Genomic DNA, 15,947 nt, shown 5'->3' on the forward strand with positions numbered 1-15,947 from the left:
TAAAGTTACAGCAATTTCACATAAAACCTGTACGTTTGTGTTCAAAATATAACAAGTTTAGTATGTAAAATATTTAAAAACTTAAATTATTATTTTTTAGACCAAAATTAAGCATGTTTACAAAAGCTGGAAATTTTTGTTTACAAAACTTTTGAAAAAAGGTTCAAACTGCAGTAAGTTATGTACAACTATACTAAAGGAAACTATGTATGAAAACCCAGCCCAATAAATTAATCTTGAGGCTGATTCCAGTGACTGTGAAAATGCAGGGATCAAGTCTCCCTAAACGCACTTTTTAAAACAATTGATTGTAAAAATAGTATGATGATAAATTTAACATCAAATGCGTAAGGGTTTTGGAGTTGATAAGTTTATCAAACAATTCATGTTTAAAAAAAAAATTGAATAATTTTTGAGTGTTTTCTATACATATCAAAACAAAGAAAAAAAGATCTCTTGGAAGTTTTTTGCAGCTCGTTTTAGAAAAATGTGTGTAACTCAATCTAAACATTTTATAATTTTTTTCTTTGTTTTCTACAATGAGTTTTAGTTAATTTCGCACAACTTTCTAGAACAAAGCTAAATGTTTTACCCACATGCTGACGAGATACAGGCTTGGGATCAAGTGTCCCCGGGGATCAAGTCTCCCCACTCTCCCCTAAGTAAGTAATTTTTGCAACGGAATTGCTAAAAATATGTATAAATATTGGTAGCCCACAACTGACCAGTGTAAAATGCATTTGAAAACACTTTTTTCATTCAAATATTGAGACTATTGCTTGTTATTAAAATTTTCATATTTTTTTTATTTTTTTAGCCATAAGGCGATACAAGAAAACTAATACATCCAAAGGTATCCATTTGCATTCTTTAAAGTTATTTTTTTCGTTGTCTTGTATTTAAATGCTCTAAAGTGATTTCGGAATGTTAAATTTAATTTGAAAAATGGAGAATGGTGGTGGTAATGTAACAGGCAATCAACCACTCAAACTCGACTTAAACGGGATTGTAGAACTCGAATTTGAAGTGAGAAGATAAAAAAATACGATGCAGCATTGTTTTGTCCACGATTCTATTTATTCCAAAGTTCCTTTAAATATTCGAAACTACGGAGTCTAGGCTGTATGAGTTTGTATGAGTTTCACATAAATATGGGACTTTCCTGCAAAAAATTTTTTTAGTATTAATGCAGTTTTTTGTTTTGATTTTTAGTACTGGTTTTACCAAAATGGATGAAATATAAAAGCTCTAAAATGAACTAGTAAATGAAATAATAGTATTTCGTTCTTAGAACTAATAGGATTATTATGAAGTTTAGGGTAAGAATGCCATTACATAACAGAAATAAAAAAGTTAAGAAATATTCCAACAGAGAAAAAAGTATGCCACGGCCCACGCACGCGGTGACGAATTTATCACGTTCGGAATGGTAATTTCTTCCACCTTGGCAAGATCCAAACATTCATTTGCGATCTGGCCAGCAGCAATGCGATGATGATGATGGGAAAAAACGGCGGACATATTTATACTCAGAGTCCACCCGACGACGGAACTTTTAGCTACTCGCGCACGCGGCCATCTTAGGAGCGCGAGTGTTAAAAAATGAGCATCATCTAATATAAAATAAAAATACTCCATTCCCAAGCCCGGAGTCCTGGAATTCGTCGGACGGTTCCCGAAGTCGTGCCGAACTGGCTGTTCCAATTTATCTCCGAAACCGACGACCACCGTCGCACCGAGATCGTCGTTGGTGAGTCGTTCAAGCCGTTGGGAAGTGGTCGAGGTTATTTGCACATTCACACATACTCTCACCGGTGTAACGCGCGATCATAAGTGTGGCGACCACCTTCTCGCGAACTCCCCGAAAACTTCTAGTTAGTGCTACAAAGTGGAAAATGTCTAAAAATAAGACCCAAAACTCTCCATTTCGGCGCGACTCGTTCGCTCTCTCGCTCTATTTTTCCACGCTGCCGCAATATGAGTCCAAATGGTCCGAACGAAATTTCAAAACTCGCTCAGCACGATGGCTTCCCCCAACCTTCGGCGATGATTTTTCTTCATTCAGCAATTCTTGGCCGGACTTCTCGCGAGCAGCCAATGGAGACGCACGGCGTCTCACGATGGTCTGGACAAGCACGATCATCTGATACTGTTGGCAGCTCAAACGAGCGCTCACTCTCCCTTCGCCTCTCACGATGTGAGTTCTGCCACTTTTTTGGCGATGTTTATGACACAAAATTCCATTAGGTGTTTGTTTTGGTGAAATTGCTCCGCGAGGATAAAAATAGTATTCTCAACGTCGAGTTTTTTTCCTCAACCGCTACTGCTGCTGCTTAGTTGATTCTCGCGGGTGTACCTGACTGTCGCAAACTGACACACATGTGAAAATGTTAATTAAAATTCACACCTTTGATGCTTTTCATTATTACATCCTGAGTTGCTCAACTTCTCAACTGATCTCTTGATTTGTTTGAAAATAATAAATTTATGTGATTTTTTACGAATATTTCACAATATAAATAAAACATGATCCCCAAATCTGAGCGTGTTGTAATACCATATTCTCGGAAACAGTTAAAACCCGTTCCAAAAGGGTATCGGAGCTCTAAAACTTCTAAACATGTTGGATTTCAAAAGTATTTCTTTTTATTCAACAATCGCGCTTAACAATTTTCAACTAATGATTTTTCTGGTTAACTTCACGCAGTATGCCTGGACATTAACATAAGAAAGAAGGGGGTAATTAATCCAGTATTTGGTGCTCTTTGATGCCTTCGGAAGTCTGGCATAGATTATATTCAGAGCTTTTTTGAAAAGGACCTATAAACTATTGTCTTTCATATGTTTATGGAACCTATTAAAAAAACTCTAGATATTCTTTCATAAATTCATTTACAGTTCAGACTAAAGAATGATCTATAATTCAATCTCATATGAAACAAACTTTCAAAAAATAAGCAATTTTGAATTTCACAAACATTTTGGTTGATTAACTGCCAATAACTAAAATTTTGAATTTTGGGTATTAATACTATGGAAGCATCTTAAGTAAGTAGACCGAGCCACGTAGCCTAGTGGTAACGCTTCCGCCTAGTAAGCGGTAGATCAGGGTTCAAATCCCGGCTCGGACCAACACAACTGGTGATCGTTTCTCTTCTGGATTCGATTGCTTAGTAAAGGGAAGGTAGTGTATCGTCACAAACTGGACCTTATCACGACACCTTAGGGAGGCGACCTATGGAATGTTAACATTAACCTTAACATGTTAACATTAAGTTGAGAATGAAATTGCCACTGAATCCGCTTTGTAAATGCCGGCCACGATACTCTTCAAGGGTGTTCCCCTCAGGAACTGGGAAAGATTTACATCTTAAGTAACCATGCGCACCCACGATTATCTGTGGGGGTGGCAAACATTAAGGGGTGCGCATGGTTACTAAAGATGATTTCATAGCATTTATGCCCTGAAATTTACAATTTTATTTATTGGCAAGAAAATCACGAAAATTCAATTCTGTCAATTGGAGCGTATTTAGGAAGCCCACATCTATCATAACTTGATAAAACTGAAGATTTTACTGATATAAATTCGAAATGTCAAGTTGAGTACTTTGTAAATTTCTTAAAAACCACGTCTGTTTGTCTCGTCGTTACGTTACTACACATAATGTTGCTATCAGATTTTCCTAAATAATAATAATTTATACAAAGCAAAATGTTGAAGTTGAAAAAGAAAACTTTCGAATTTAAGTGTATATTTTCAGTTGTCAGAGACGGAGTCGGAGTTGATGGAGTCAGGTCTTTTGAGAGCTGGAAACGGAGTCGCTCTCACGACGCCGGAATAGCTATGTTTTCAGAAGCTGGAGTCAGAGTCAGAAACAGACAAATAAACAAAAAAAAAAACGTTACTTAATCCACCCTTAGGTGGTTGGTGCTTTTTTCACATTCATAAAGTGAATACCCTACACAGCCTCAAAATAGTGTATATACCGTAATCTGGGGTGAATCGGGACTACAGTCTGAATAGGGACAGCAGTTTTTAAGCACTTAAAGCTTTTAAATTTGGAAATGGATGTACACATCTTGTTGGCAAGAGTCTGTTCTAACCGAAACCAACCAGAAAAATCAAAATATTGTGCTCTAACATGGTTAAAACTGCTGTCCCAATTCGCCCCATGTGTCCCGATTGACCCCAGTTTACGGTACTTACTTTTTCAAAATATCTGAGATCCGGCCTCAAAAATGTGTAATAAAAACACTAAAGTACTAATAACTTTTGATAGGGTTGTCAGATTTTCAATGTTTTGGACTCTTTGGGAAGATCTCGCATGGAGGTCGCATGGCAGATCCGGACAACGTTTTTATCAAAATATATGAGATCCGGCCTCTAAAAAGTGTATAAATAACACTTAAGTGATTATAACTTTTGATAGGGTTGTCAGATCTTCAACGATTTGGGCTCGTTGAAAAAGGTCTTTTAAATACCTTTCTAAATGTATAACATGAAGGGTTTTCTTACAAAACCACCCTTTTTACAATCTTCCGAAGTCTAGCCAAAATTGTTTTTTTAGCATAACTTTTGAAATACTTTTCTAAACTTCATAATATTAACTAGGGTCTTGTGGGACCCCAAGACGGATCGAATGAGATCAAAACGGTCCAAATCGGTTCAGCCAGTCCGGAGATAATCAAGTGCATATTTTTCGATGCACGGACTTACAGACACACGCACAGACATTTGTTCAGAATTTGATTCTGAGTCGATAGGTATACGTGAAGGAGGGTCTACGAAGTCGAATAAAGAAGTTCATTTTTCGAGTGATTTTATAGCCTTTCCTCATTGAGGTGAGGAAGGCAAAAAAGAACATTGAGATGCCCGAATATGGGAAGCGGAACAAGAGCCATAGTCATGCTAAACTCATCGATACTGAAGGATGAAATAAGCACATTCTTAATGTATTGACAAACATTTTTTTACAAATTTCATTGTTGAAAATGTGTTTAAAATTAGCATCACCATCATGAAAAGATTTAAAATCAGAGCTCTATAAACAGAAATTTGGCTTGTAAAGCGTGATTTTGGAACATTTCCCCATATTCGGGCATCTCAATGTTCTTTTTTTTTCTTTATTTGTCTGTTTCTAACTCTGACTCCAGCTTCTGAAAACATAGCTATTCCGGCTTCTGGAGAGCGACTCCGTTTCCAGCTCTCAAAAGACCCGACTCCATCAACTCCGACTCCGTCTCTGACATCTGAAAATATACACTTAAATTCGAAAGTTTTCTTTTTCAACTTCAACATTTTGCTTTGTATAAATTATTATTATTTAGGAAAACCTGATAGCAACATTATGTGTAGAAACGTGGTTTTTAAGAAATTTACAAAGTACTCAACTCGACATTTCGAATTTATATCAGTCGTATGACCAAAACTTTTCGACTTGAACATGAAAAGTTATAAACTATACAAAACATTGTATTTTGCATATTTTGTATTTGTATAAGAATATTTTAAGAAAAAAAACTCCAGATTTGCACTAAACAACAAAAACAGGAACCTTTTTCTTGTAAACATGGTAATTTGCGATTCACAAATATTTTGAATGTAGTTTTTGTATTTTCTTAAACACTCACAATGTTCATAGTTCATAGTTCAATCGTTACATTTCATTTTTCGCTGAACGAAGTTAGAGGCATTTGAAATGTGACGCACTATTCTCTGACCTGCGTGCCAAGTTTTTGGTAAACCACTCCAGTACCTTTCTTTGTGATTTAAATGGAAATGAATAAATTACATTATGACAGTTCCAAAACACCTAAAAAATATATTTAACGTTTGGATGATTATCATTGGGTCATAGGCCATGTCTCCAATATATTTCAAATCCCATAAACTCCTTGTTTTACTTTAGTACGTTCAACACCGGAGTACAACTGTGTTCGAATCCGTGAATGACGATAAATATCACAGTTCAACAAAAAGTCAAATGTTTCTTGTCTCTGAGACGAGAATATGTGTTCCTAGTAGATTTTTGCCTGCTGAATCCGAATCCGGGTCCAGAATTGCTCCAAATGGTCCCAATTTTAAGATACACCCGTTTGAAATGTTAGTTTAGGCCAAAATTAGCTATTTTGTCGACTATTTTACAAAAGAACTATTGAATAAACAAATAAACCAATACATGTATCTTAAAGTTCACGTTCTCCCCTTTCTGAAACACCCCTGGTTTTTAAAATTTGATTGTTTCTACGCATATTTATAGCCATTTTAAAATTAGAATTTGACTTGCATGCAAGTTGGAAAAACTTGAATGAGAACCAACTGAAAATATAATTTTAAAATGGCTATAAATATGCGTAGAAACAATCAAATTTTAAAAACCAGGGGTGTTTCAGAAAGGGGAAAACGTGAACTTTAAGATACATGTATTGGTTTATTTGTTTATTCAATAGTTCTTTTGTAAAATAGTCGACAAAGTAGCTAATTTTGGCCTAAACTAACATTTCAAACGGGTGTATCTCAAAATTTAGACCATTTGGAGCAATTCTGGACCCGGATTCGGATTCAGCAGGCAAAATTCTACTAGGAACACATATACTCGTCTCAGAGACAAAATCTTGTTGGACTGTGTATTATTTCGAATTATTTCAAATTAATTTCTTTTACAGTCCAGAGCGATTTACATCTCTCAATCAATTGCATCCACTAAGGGTCAAGAGTTCAAATCACTCAGTTTAAAATTTCGCAAAATAGAACGCTCAGGCCGCTTCGTCTTTTACGAACCCATGAGCAAATGATAAGTAAAATAAACACGCTCCATTTAAGTGGTAACAGATTTACGAGGACTGCGATGATTTATGCCCCGTGACCACTGAAGCTGCCTGTTCGTAATCGTTTAGAAGACTTTCGCCACAAATCCGACAAACGAGTTACACCGAGCTGATGTTTTGTCAAAATAATGAATCAAAATCGCGCTGTTCTATGCCCTCTGACTAGTTGTCCAAACGGTTTGCCTGTTTGGCCTTTGACAATCTCCGGAGACGCCTCAACGCCGATCCTTTGTCATCGCGATCATCATCGTTAGAAAACACGCCCGCACCCTCGATAGATGAGTAAACCACACGTATATATATATTTATAAAACAATAAAACAATCCGTGTTGCGCTAATTTTAAACCCACCTGACTTAGTCCGAAAACTCGCCGCTCGCCGCCGACGCCGACTTCTCACGGTTGGTCTTCTGTAGGTTTTCTTGGTGCCGCCGACGAAGCGTGCGTGCGCATTGGACGTGTCTTTCCATCGATTTTCACGCCGTTATGACTACACGGCGGCAGTTGGAACGGACTCAGCCGACTCAGCGCGCGTTGAGTGACGACGGAACTCACGGCGTGGTCTGCGCAGACTCCGAAGATTTGGGGAATTTTCAACAAAATTAAGCCAAAACAACCGTTCGGCGAGTTCCCTCGGATGAGTCGGTTTTCGATGATTTTCCGAGTTTTCCTTAAACTGAGCGTGCAACGACGTTCTATGAAGTTGGGCGGCCGGGCACTCACTCTCCGCGATGTGGCCAATGCCGCGACTCACCGGACGGCCAATTCCAAGTTAGTAGATCACCAACCTTGCTCCGACTTTTATGAAATCTTTGGCACATAGTGTGCTTCTAACAGTCGGTTCATTCGGTGTTCAGAACGGATTGATCCCAAGCTCTGCCGGTGGAAAGTGAATCTCTAGCTGCTGCTGCTGCTGTTCCTGGAAGAAGCGGATTTTCTCAGTGATCTGTTCTGTGTGGTGCCTCTTTCACTCTATTTCTGTGTCTTATACTCTGTGTCTGCTGTCCTTGAGGATCAAGGATCTAGGAAGTGACTTTGTGCTGAACTCTAGCGTTTCTTTCCTGTGTGTTTTAGTGCAAATTCCTAGCAAGGATTAGCCAAAATGTCGTCCTCTGCCGTAACAACGAAAACTTCGAAGTACACCTACAAATCCAGTGGTGGTGGTACCGCTGATGTCAGCATCGAGTACAGCGCTGACCTGAGCGCCTTGTCCAGACTGGAGGTGAGTTTTCAGCTACAGACTTTTCAACACTTACACTCGACCTCCCGCGGAACCCCCCTGAATCTCCCTCGCAGATTACGTAACCCTCTCGGGGGTCCACTCCCGTCAGAATCCTAACGCACATTCCTGGCCTGCAATAATTCCCGCGTGCGACGTGCGTTTTCCTGCGAAAAATGTCATTTCAAAATAAATCTCCCGCAAACGGTGCTGCTGCGAGGCAAGGAAAGTCTACGGCAAATGTGGTCGTCCCTGCCGTAATTGCATAGTAACTAACGCTAACTTTAGAAATGTCCGACGGCTCACCCTTGGTCGTTGCCGCAACGTTCGCTGTCATTATCGTCGACGCGACCAAAAGTGCAAATTCCTACCCAGAACAGCCGTCTACAGCAAACCTTAGGCTGTTCAAATACCTCGCACATTATCAATGGCAACGACCAGCAGCAGCAGTACCTGAAATAGCATCGACACTTTGAACTAATCCCCCTTCCTCGTGTGCCCAAATGTCCCACACTGTCCCAAAAGAGAAACAAAAAAAAATCACACCTCTAATCACACTCACAATATACTTACCATATAAAAAAACACCAAAGAAATCGGCTTATCACGGACTCAGTGCGCAAAAATGTGATTCGATGAAAAACTCGCGGAAAATCCGTCATCGTGGAAAAATGCGAAAACGAAAAAAAAAAACAGTGGACCATGGTGAAACAGTGAGGCAAAAAAAAAATGGCGGTCGTAAAATTTTGCGCGCAAGAAAAATAATCATAAAAAAAAGGAATTTGTGATGCACCAGCATGTCGTGAACGAACACCGTGAGGAAGAACATTTTCGAACAGACTCTGTTGACACCCGCCGGTCGGTGAAAATTATGGACTGAGGAAAATAAATGTGGAATGTGAATACTGTATGTGTCTCTCTTGTCTTGTTCCTCCCCTTCCAGGACAAGCTGCGCCTGCTGCAGGAGGATCTGGAGTCGGAGCGCAGCCTCCGCCAGAGGGTAAGTGGATCATTAGTTCCAGAGATTTTCGGTGATCATGGAAATATTTTGATTTGTTTGGTGATTTATTAAGAATTTTAGATATTCCAATTATTCAAAAAAAATCTAAACTTCATAGTAAATGTATTTACATTTCTATGGAAACATTGCTCAGTAACCAGAAGGTAGTGTTTCATCACAAGCTGGACCTTATCACGATACCTTAGGGAAGGTGACCTATGGAATGTTAAAAATGATGTTGACGTACTAAAATTTGTCTACAATGCTCCGATACTCTTCAAGAGTATTCCTCTTAAGAGAATTGGGAAATATTTAAATTTGCATCACCAAATGATTAAATTAGTTTGTTGATTTTACTTTTTACAGTTTAGTTCATTTTATTTAATGTATTTATTCAAACTGTTTTCAAATGGCCAATCAAATGTTTTAATATTCTACCAGAGAAATGTTTTTTTTTTTTCATGAACAGTTAGCCGACTTGGGTTCGAGACGTTAAACACTTAAAAATTAGGATAAGGACCTCTTCCAATTCCATTGAATAATTTTCTGGAAGCATTTTTTTAGTTCAACACTATTTTTAACAATATTGCTATCAGCGATGTTCCACGTAACAAGTTCACTTTTACGTGTTTTATGCATAATTGAAATTGTTTTTGTGATATTTTAATAAAAATTTAAACGTGAATAAGTTTACTAAGTTGGTTAAAAAGTCACAAAAACCAAACAATTTAAAATGCATTAATTTAAACTTTAACTTTCATCAATATTATTGTTGTTGATTTTGTTAGGGGAACTTCAACCCTATACTTTCTTGATACTCGATACTTTCTCTTAAAACCAAAGTTTGGTTAAAATTTACCTGAGTTATGATTAATTTTATTTAAAAAAAAACAATATTTTTCAATTGATACAATAACTCTAGATTACTTTTTAAAAACAACCAATTCTTTGCAAGAAGTTTTTTTAAGCCTATGCAAATATTTTATTTTTTTTGTCTCTGGCAGTTTTGAAGAAACATTTGTTTGAGAATTTTACAAAATATATCTTAACTTGTTCAATGGAAGAATGCATGAAGTGAATTCAATTCATGATTCTTATCGAACTAAAAAATCTGAAATTTGTATGATGTCCATTTTAGTATAAGTTAGAAGCATTGCACAAATGCAGTATAAGTTAGAAGCATTGCACACATTGCACAAAACAAATATTAAAAAAACACTGAGATTGTCGTTAGAAATTAGTCACAATGCATATTATACACATAAAAGTAAAACATTAAAATAAATAAATAAATATTTTTAGTTGCCTTCACAAAGTTGTTATTTTGCTGATGAATTTAAAATAACTTCATGTGTCTAGAAAACATTTTAAATAAATGCCACACAGCAAAAAAAAGTAGTAATCCAGCTGCGTGTAAAAGGCATGGGTGTAAACAAGTTTCTGCGTTATTTTATGGAATTTTATGTGAAACAAGCTCTTCCCGGCAAACTTCGTCCTGCCATTTTTTGGTTTCCTGACGTTTCTTGCTTGTTTGCTAATTCAGCCTCCTGTGATTAAAATTTGATTTTACGCAGCTTTTCCCATACAATCTGCAGATTTTCCGGAATCGGTTCCAGAGTGGCCAAAGTTGTGACTTTTTGGCGTAAGAACCTTCCTTGGACTTTTACGAACCCAACGCAACAAAGAGCACCTCGATCCGATGTTCCGTGTTGAACTGATTCGCGTTCGAACAAAACCGTCGAAATTTTTTATATATATAGATTACACCCTGAAATATGTAGCCCATCAGTATGGGAAACCTACTTGACCGAAAAGTCAAGTTCATATACGCGTTTATCCTTACAACTTTTCATCGGTCTGATGGCCGAGCAGGCTAAGGCGCCAGTCCATACTATTGGTGCTGGGTTTGAATCCCGTCGGTTGCAACTTTTTTTGTATTTACAAAAATTTTACGTGCAGTGTGTAACATTAAGTGTCTTTTTTGACGAAAGTGATGTGCATGCTTTTGCATGCGGTTTTACCATCGGATTGCTTTGCATTTATTAAGTCTAAGACCATGAAACAAATCATAAAAAAAAATGAATTCAATATTTATTTCCAATCCTTTTATTTTTGTTGTCTTATGATTGTCTAGCGAATATGACCCCAATACTACTCTAAAGTGATTTATATTTTTTTATTTCAAGATGGCGGCCACAATAGCGTTGATAAAATATTCAGAAAATGCATTTGGTATGATAACAGGCAATCGACCATGCACTCAAATTATTATACTAGCATAGGGTTGCCGAACTCTAAATTAAAGCTAAAAAAAATGTTCGTGATTCGTTTATCCAAAGTTTTATACAAACCTACGGATAATCAAAACATCGACGAATCGAGTCTTCGGGTAATCGAGTCTGGACTGCATTTTATTATAGAAACATAACAACAAAATTGTTCGTGATAAGTCACATTTCATTTTGATTTTCAAACTAAAATTAATTTATGAATAAATCATTTCCCTGTCCACATATATACAGCAATTCCCCACGAAAACAGCATGATTCGAAAAAAAAGTTCTCCGATCGGGCTAAAATTTTTCCGGGGGATCCTTGGCCGAAATAATTAGACCCGTATTTTTTTGTTTGGCCATTAGGGTGACCTACGCCGTGTTAGGGTGGTCCAAAAAATGGCAATTTTCGTCGATTTTCGCAAAAACCACTTTTTTTTCAAAAAATCATATCTCCGCGCCATTTCATCCGATTTTAGCTGTCCTAGACGCAAAAGAAAGGTGATTAGTTTGGCTATTTGGGAAAAATAGTAAGAAGTTTCAAAAATCTAGCTTAACATTTGTAAAGGTCGTATGAAAACTTAAAATGCTGTTTTGAAGGTCTCATTTTTCGAACCACTCTAACACGGCGTAGGTCACCCTAATGGACAAACAAAAAAATACGGGTCTAATTATTTCGGCCAAGGATCCCCCGGAAAAAAATGGAGCTTGATCGGAGAACTTTTTTTTCGAATCATGCTGTTTTCGTGGGGAATTGCTGTATAGTTAAAAAAATGTTTTAAATTAATAGATGTTATTTTGGTAGGATGATGTAATTTTACCACAATTTAGACTGAAAAAGTGGCATTACACAAGTGGTAAAATTACAAATTTTTTTTCTGACATAAATATGTACCCCTTCCCAGATGTAATATTACCATGTTTTTTATTGTGTCAATTCACAACTTTTTTTATGCACCCATACCTTGAATAATTGCTGCAACGACCTAATTTCAAAACTATATTATAAACTTGAGATAACTTATTGAATAACATTGAATTTTCCATACCCTCATCGTAACGAAATTGACATGTTGACGAATGTTGACATAATTTCGAGTTACTAAAACAAGATACAACGATGGTATCAAAATACCATGAGTCAGGCGTTTATGGATTTTATACATATTGAATTCATCCGAGTTGAGTTATTTAATCTCATCATTTTGACCCATCGCATTCCACTAAGCATAGCTCCCCAGATCAAAACCTGTCATTTTCGTTAATCCTCCCCCCTGACTTGAGCTTACTCTCGAACATCTCACTTACTCAGTCCGGAACATGGCTCGTCATAAGCGTAAGTGCTAAGTCCTCAGCAGAATTTCCACCCACCCATAAACCCCCCCCCCCCTTCTCCCCTTCGACCCATTGACAGCCAATAACCTTGTCCACTTGACTCGTCGCCGTGGTCGGGTTGATTGGCACTAGCTAAACTTTGGCGCATATCAGCGCTGCAGAATCCAATCCGGATTACATCATTTTGTGCTGCCGAATGCCACGCAGCCCCAAGAGCAGAACGTTCAAACAAACATCATCCGTTTCCCGGTTTTTTGCGTGCACCTCCTCCGTGCACCCCCGGGTCATTTCTCGGCGTTGAAAATTAAGTTGCACCGCGTCTACCGTCGATCTGGTTGCGCGTGGTACGGTGGCCAATCTCCGAGTTTGCGCCCTAAAAATAGCTTCTCTCCGTCCTCCGGCGGCCAAGATCTGCAACGGCTTTTGAACGCGCGCGCGGTTTTGCCATCTCACGACGATGGGGAGGTGGGAAATTCTTGCAGGTCATAAAACTTACGCGCTGTAAATGGATTTTCGATGCAAACTTCCGCTTTTATGCGGTGATTAAAGGTGGCCACGGCAGGAATCGACTTCCTGAGAACTCTAATCAACATCTGTGCTATAGTAAGAGTGTGCAATGAAAGTTTCCTTTGATCACACATTAACACATTTTGAAAAATTAAAAAAGGTTATTTTGCACATATTTTATCAAAGCATATGAATAATTCCGCAATAACATTCCAATGGAGCTTACACTTGCCTACGCTTCCCACTGAAAATTTTGGCTCGAGCCTCGAGTCGATCTGGCTCGAGCCTCGAGTCGATCTGGCTCGAGCCAAAATTCCAGTGGGTTACTCTCTATTGAAAAGTTATAACGGATTCAATTGAAAGTGATTGGGTAATACCCAATGGGTATAAAAATAACGTTTTTATTTTGTGAAAATAGAGTGATGCACTTATTATTTTCATTTTTTTTTTTTTTGACTATAAAAACACGTTTTCTTCACTAATATGATGGAGTCTATAGACTATAGTCTATAATATATATAAAAAAAATCGATGGTTTTGTTCGAACGCGAATCAGTTCAATACGGAACGTCGCATTAGGTTCGTGTAAGCCCAAGGAAGGTTCTTACGCCAAAAAGTTACAACTTTGGCCACTTTGGAACCGATTCCGGAAAATCTGCCGATTGTATGGGAAAAGTTACGTAAAATCAAATTTTGATCACAGGAGGCTGCATAAGCAAAAGAGCTAAAAACGTCAACAAACGTCGGATCGAGGTGCTTTTTGTTGCGTTGAGTTCGTATAAGCCCAAGGAAGGTTCTTACGCTTACTAATTGACACGTTGGCCACTCTGGAACCGATTCCGGAGCATCGGCAAATTGTATGGAGAAAGTTACGTAAAATCATATTTTGATCACATGAGGCTGAATAGGCAAAAAAGTTAAAAACGTCAACAAAAGAAAATAAAAGGCAGAACGAAGTTTGTCGGGTAAGGCTTGAAAACAATAAAGAATGATGTCTACATAATGGTCCATTTTCAACGAGTACTACTCAGGTCTTAAAGGAACACATCAATCAAGGAAGTCAATCAATTAATGACCCAATCTTGAAACAATTTGATTGTAAAAATATTCAAACCCAGTTGAATGGCAATTTCCCGAGTTTCAAAATGCTAAAATAAAAAATTGTTAAGCTTTGTAACAAAAAAAAAAAAAAATGATGTACCAGTCTCTGGATGACGATTAAAATCTTAAAATATTTTAAACTAAAACAATTAAAAATATTTAAATGCTTTTGAAAGGACTTAACCATTGCAACAATATGAAGAGTGAAACATCCCAGAACATGATGATTTATGTTTAATCCCAACATTTGAGACTACCATTGGAGCCTTAAATCTTAGGATTGATGATTTTTACACCAAAATTAGACACTTTTCTGAAGGTCAAGATTTTTGCTCTGGAGACCTTAAGATAAAACATTGTATTAATTAGAATCAGCACGACGATTAGGACGCCTTATTCACGAATGCTCTCACTGTTTAAGAATGGAAAATATGTCTGTCAACACTTACCCAAGAGTTCGCAAGGACTCCTAAATCGCCGTACACCCAAACCAATAACCAATGTTAGTGTAAGAAGTGAAACCTAAAGATGTACCGTCAACTGGGGTGAATCGGGACTACAGTCTGAATAAGGACAGCACGTTTTAGAGCACTTAAGGGGTTACATTAGCGTGGCTCACGGATATATGAAAACGACAAAAGTGTTCAATTCCAAACGCCTCGACCGGATTTTTGTAGCAATATGGCCCCAGAACATAGCCTGAAACTTTGAGCGCATTTGGTTAAGGTTTAGTACTTCCACCATTGACCTGAAGTTAGTATGGAACTTTTAAAGATTTACTATGGGAAATTTTCACTTTTAACCTCTTCTTAGATAAAGTTTCCCAAAACCCAATCAAATTTTCTTATTCTCAAGTTTCTTATAGGTTTTGATCCGGGGAACAACTTTGTAGAACATCGCAAAGCGCTAGGAATTGATCCTGAAAAGATACAGGATATTTTTTGGAGCTAGGATTTTTTTTAACGTGCTCTAAAAATTTGCCTGTATCTTTCCGGGATTAATTCCTAGCGCTTTGTGATGTTCTACAAAGTTGTTCCCCGGATCGAAACCTATAAGAAACCACTACTTTGAGAAAAATTCATAGGTCATAGAAAAATATACTCGAAGAATAGTTAAAAAGTTGAAAATAAATAAATTAAATTTATTGAAATTTCTTTATAACTTCAGGTCAATGGTGGAAGTTCTAAACCTTAACCAAATGCGCTCAAAATTTCAGGCTATGTTTTGAGGCCATATTGCTACAAAATTCCGGTTGAGGCGTTCGACATTGAACACTTTTGTCTTTTTCATATATCCGTGAGCCACGCTAGGGTTACATACATGTAAATCGACAAAAAAGTCAGAGGTTGGTGTGAGCACACACTTAATTTTATTTAAAATCTGTTTTCAGGGCATTCAAATATGCATTTTCATCTATTATCAGAACAAATTTGAAAACATTTGGATGTATCATTGCCGAGCAGTGCTGTTAAACGTTTAAATTAACGACGTTTAACTTAACGGAATCGTTAAACGTTAACCTAAACGTGAACGCGAACGGAGCCTACGTTGATCTTAACTTTAACGTGAACGGATCACGTTAATTAACGTCGTTAATTAACGCGTTGATTAACGCGTTAATCCCCAACTTTGAAGGCCTGCATCTTCCAATCAGTAACATCTAGCGGGTTACTTCCAGTTGC

General features: G+C 37.5%; 2 protein-coding genes across 2 annotated transcripts in view; both read left to right on the plus strand.

The window, feature by feature from the left end:
• Positions 1 to 15,947, plus strand: part of LOC120431867 (coatomer subunit epsilon-like) — a 379,780-nt gene that overhangs the window by 252,610 nt on the left and 111,223 nt on the right. The gene's annotated exons all lie outside the window — the stretch shown is intronic.
• LOC120430336 (paramyosin, long form) overlaps positions 7,617 to 15,947 on the plus strand; it is a 40,413-nt gene continuing 32,082 nt past the window's right edge. The window contains exons 1-2 of the mRNA XM_039595437.2: positions 7,617 to 8,053; positions 8,994 to 9,050. Of these exons, the coding sequence (XP_039451371.1) occupies positions 7,934 to 8,053; positions 8,994 to 9,050 (177 nt within the window). The 5' untranslated portion in view covers positions 7,617 to 7,933. The remainder of the gene's footprint in view (positions 8,054 to 8,993; positions 9,051 to 15,947) is intronic.

This window comes from Culex pipiens, chromosome 3 (genome assembly GCF_016801865.2).
Source record: "Culex pipiens pallens isolate TS chromosome 3, TS_CPP_V2, whole genome shotgun sequence".
Classification (NCBI taxonomy): Eukaryota; Metazoa; Arthropoda; class Insecta; order Diptera; family Culicidae; genus Culex; species Culex pipiens.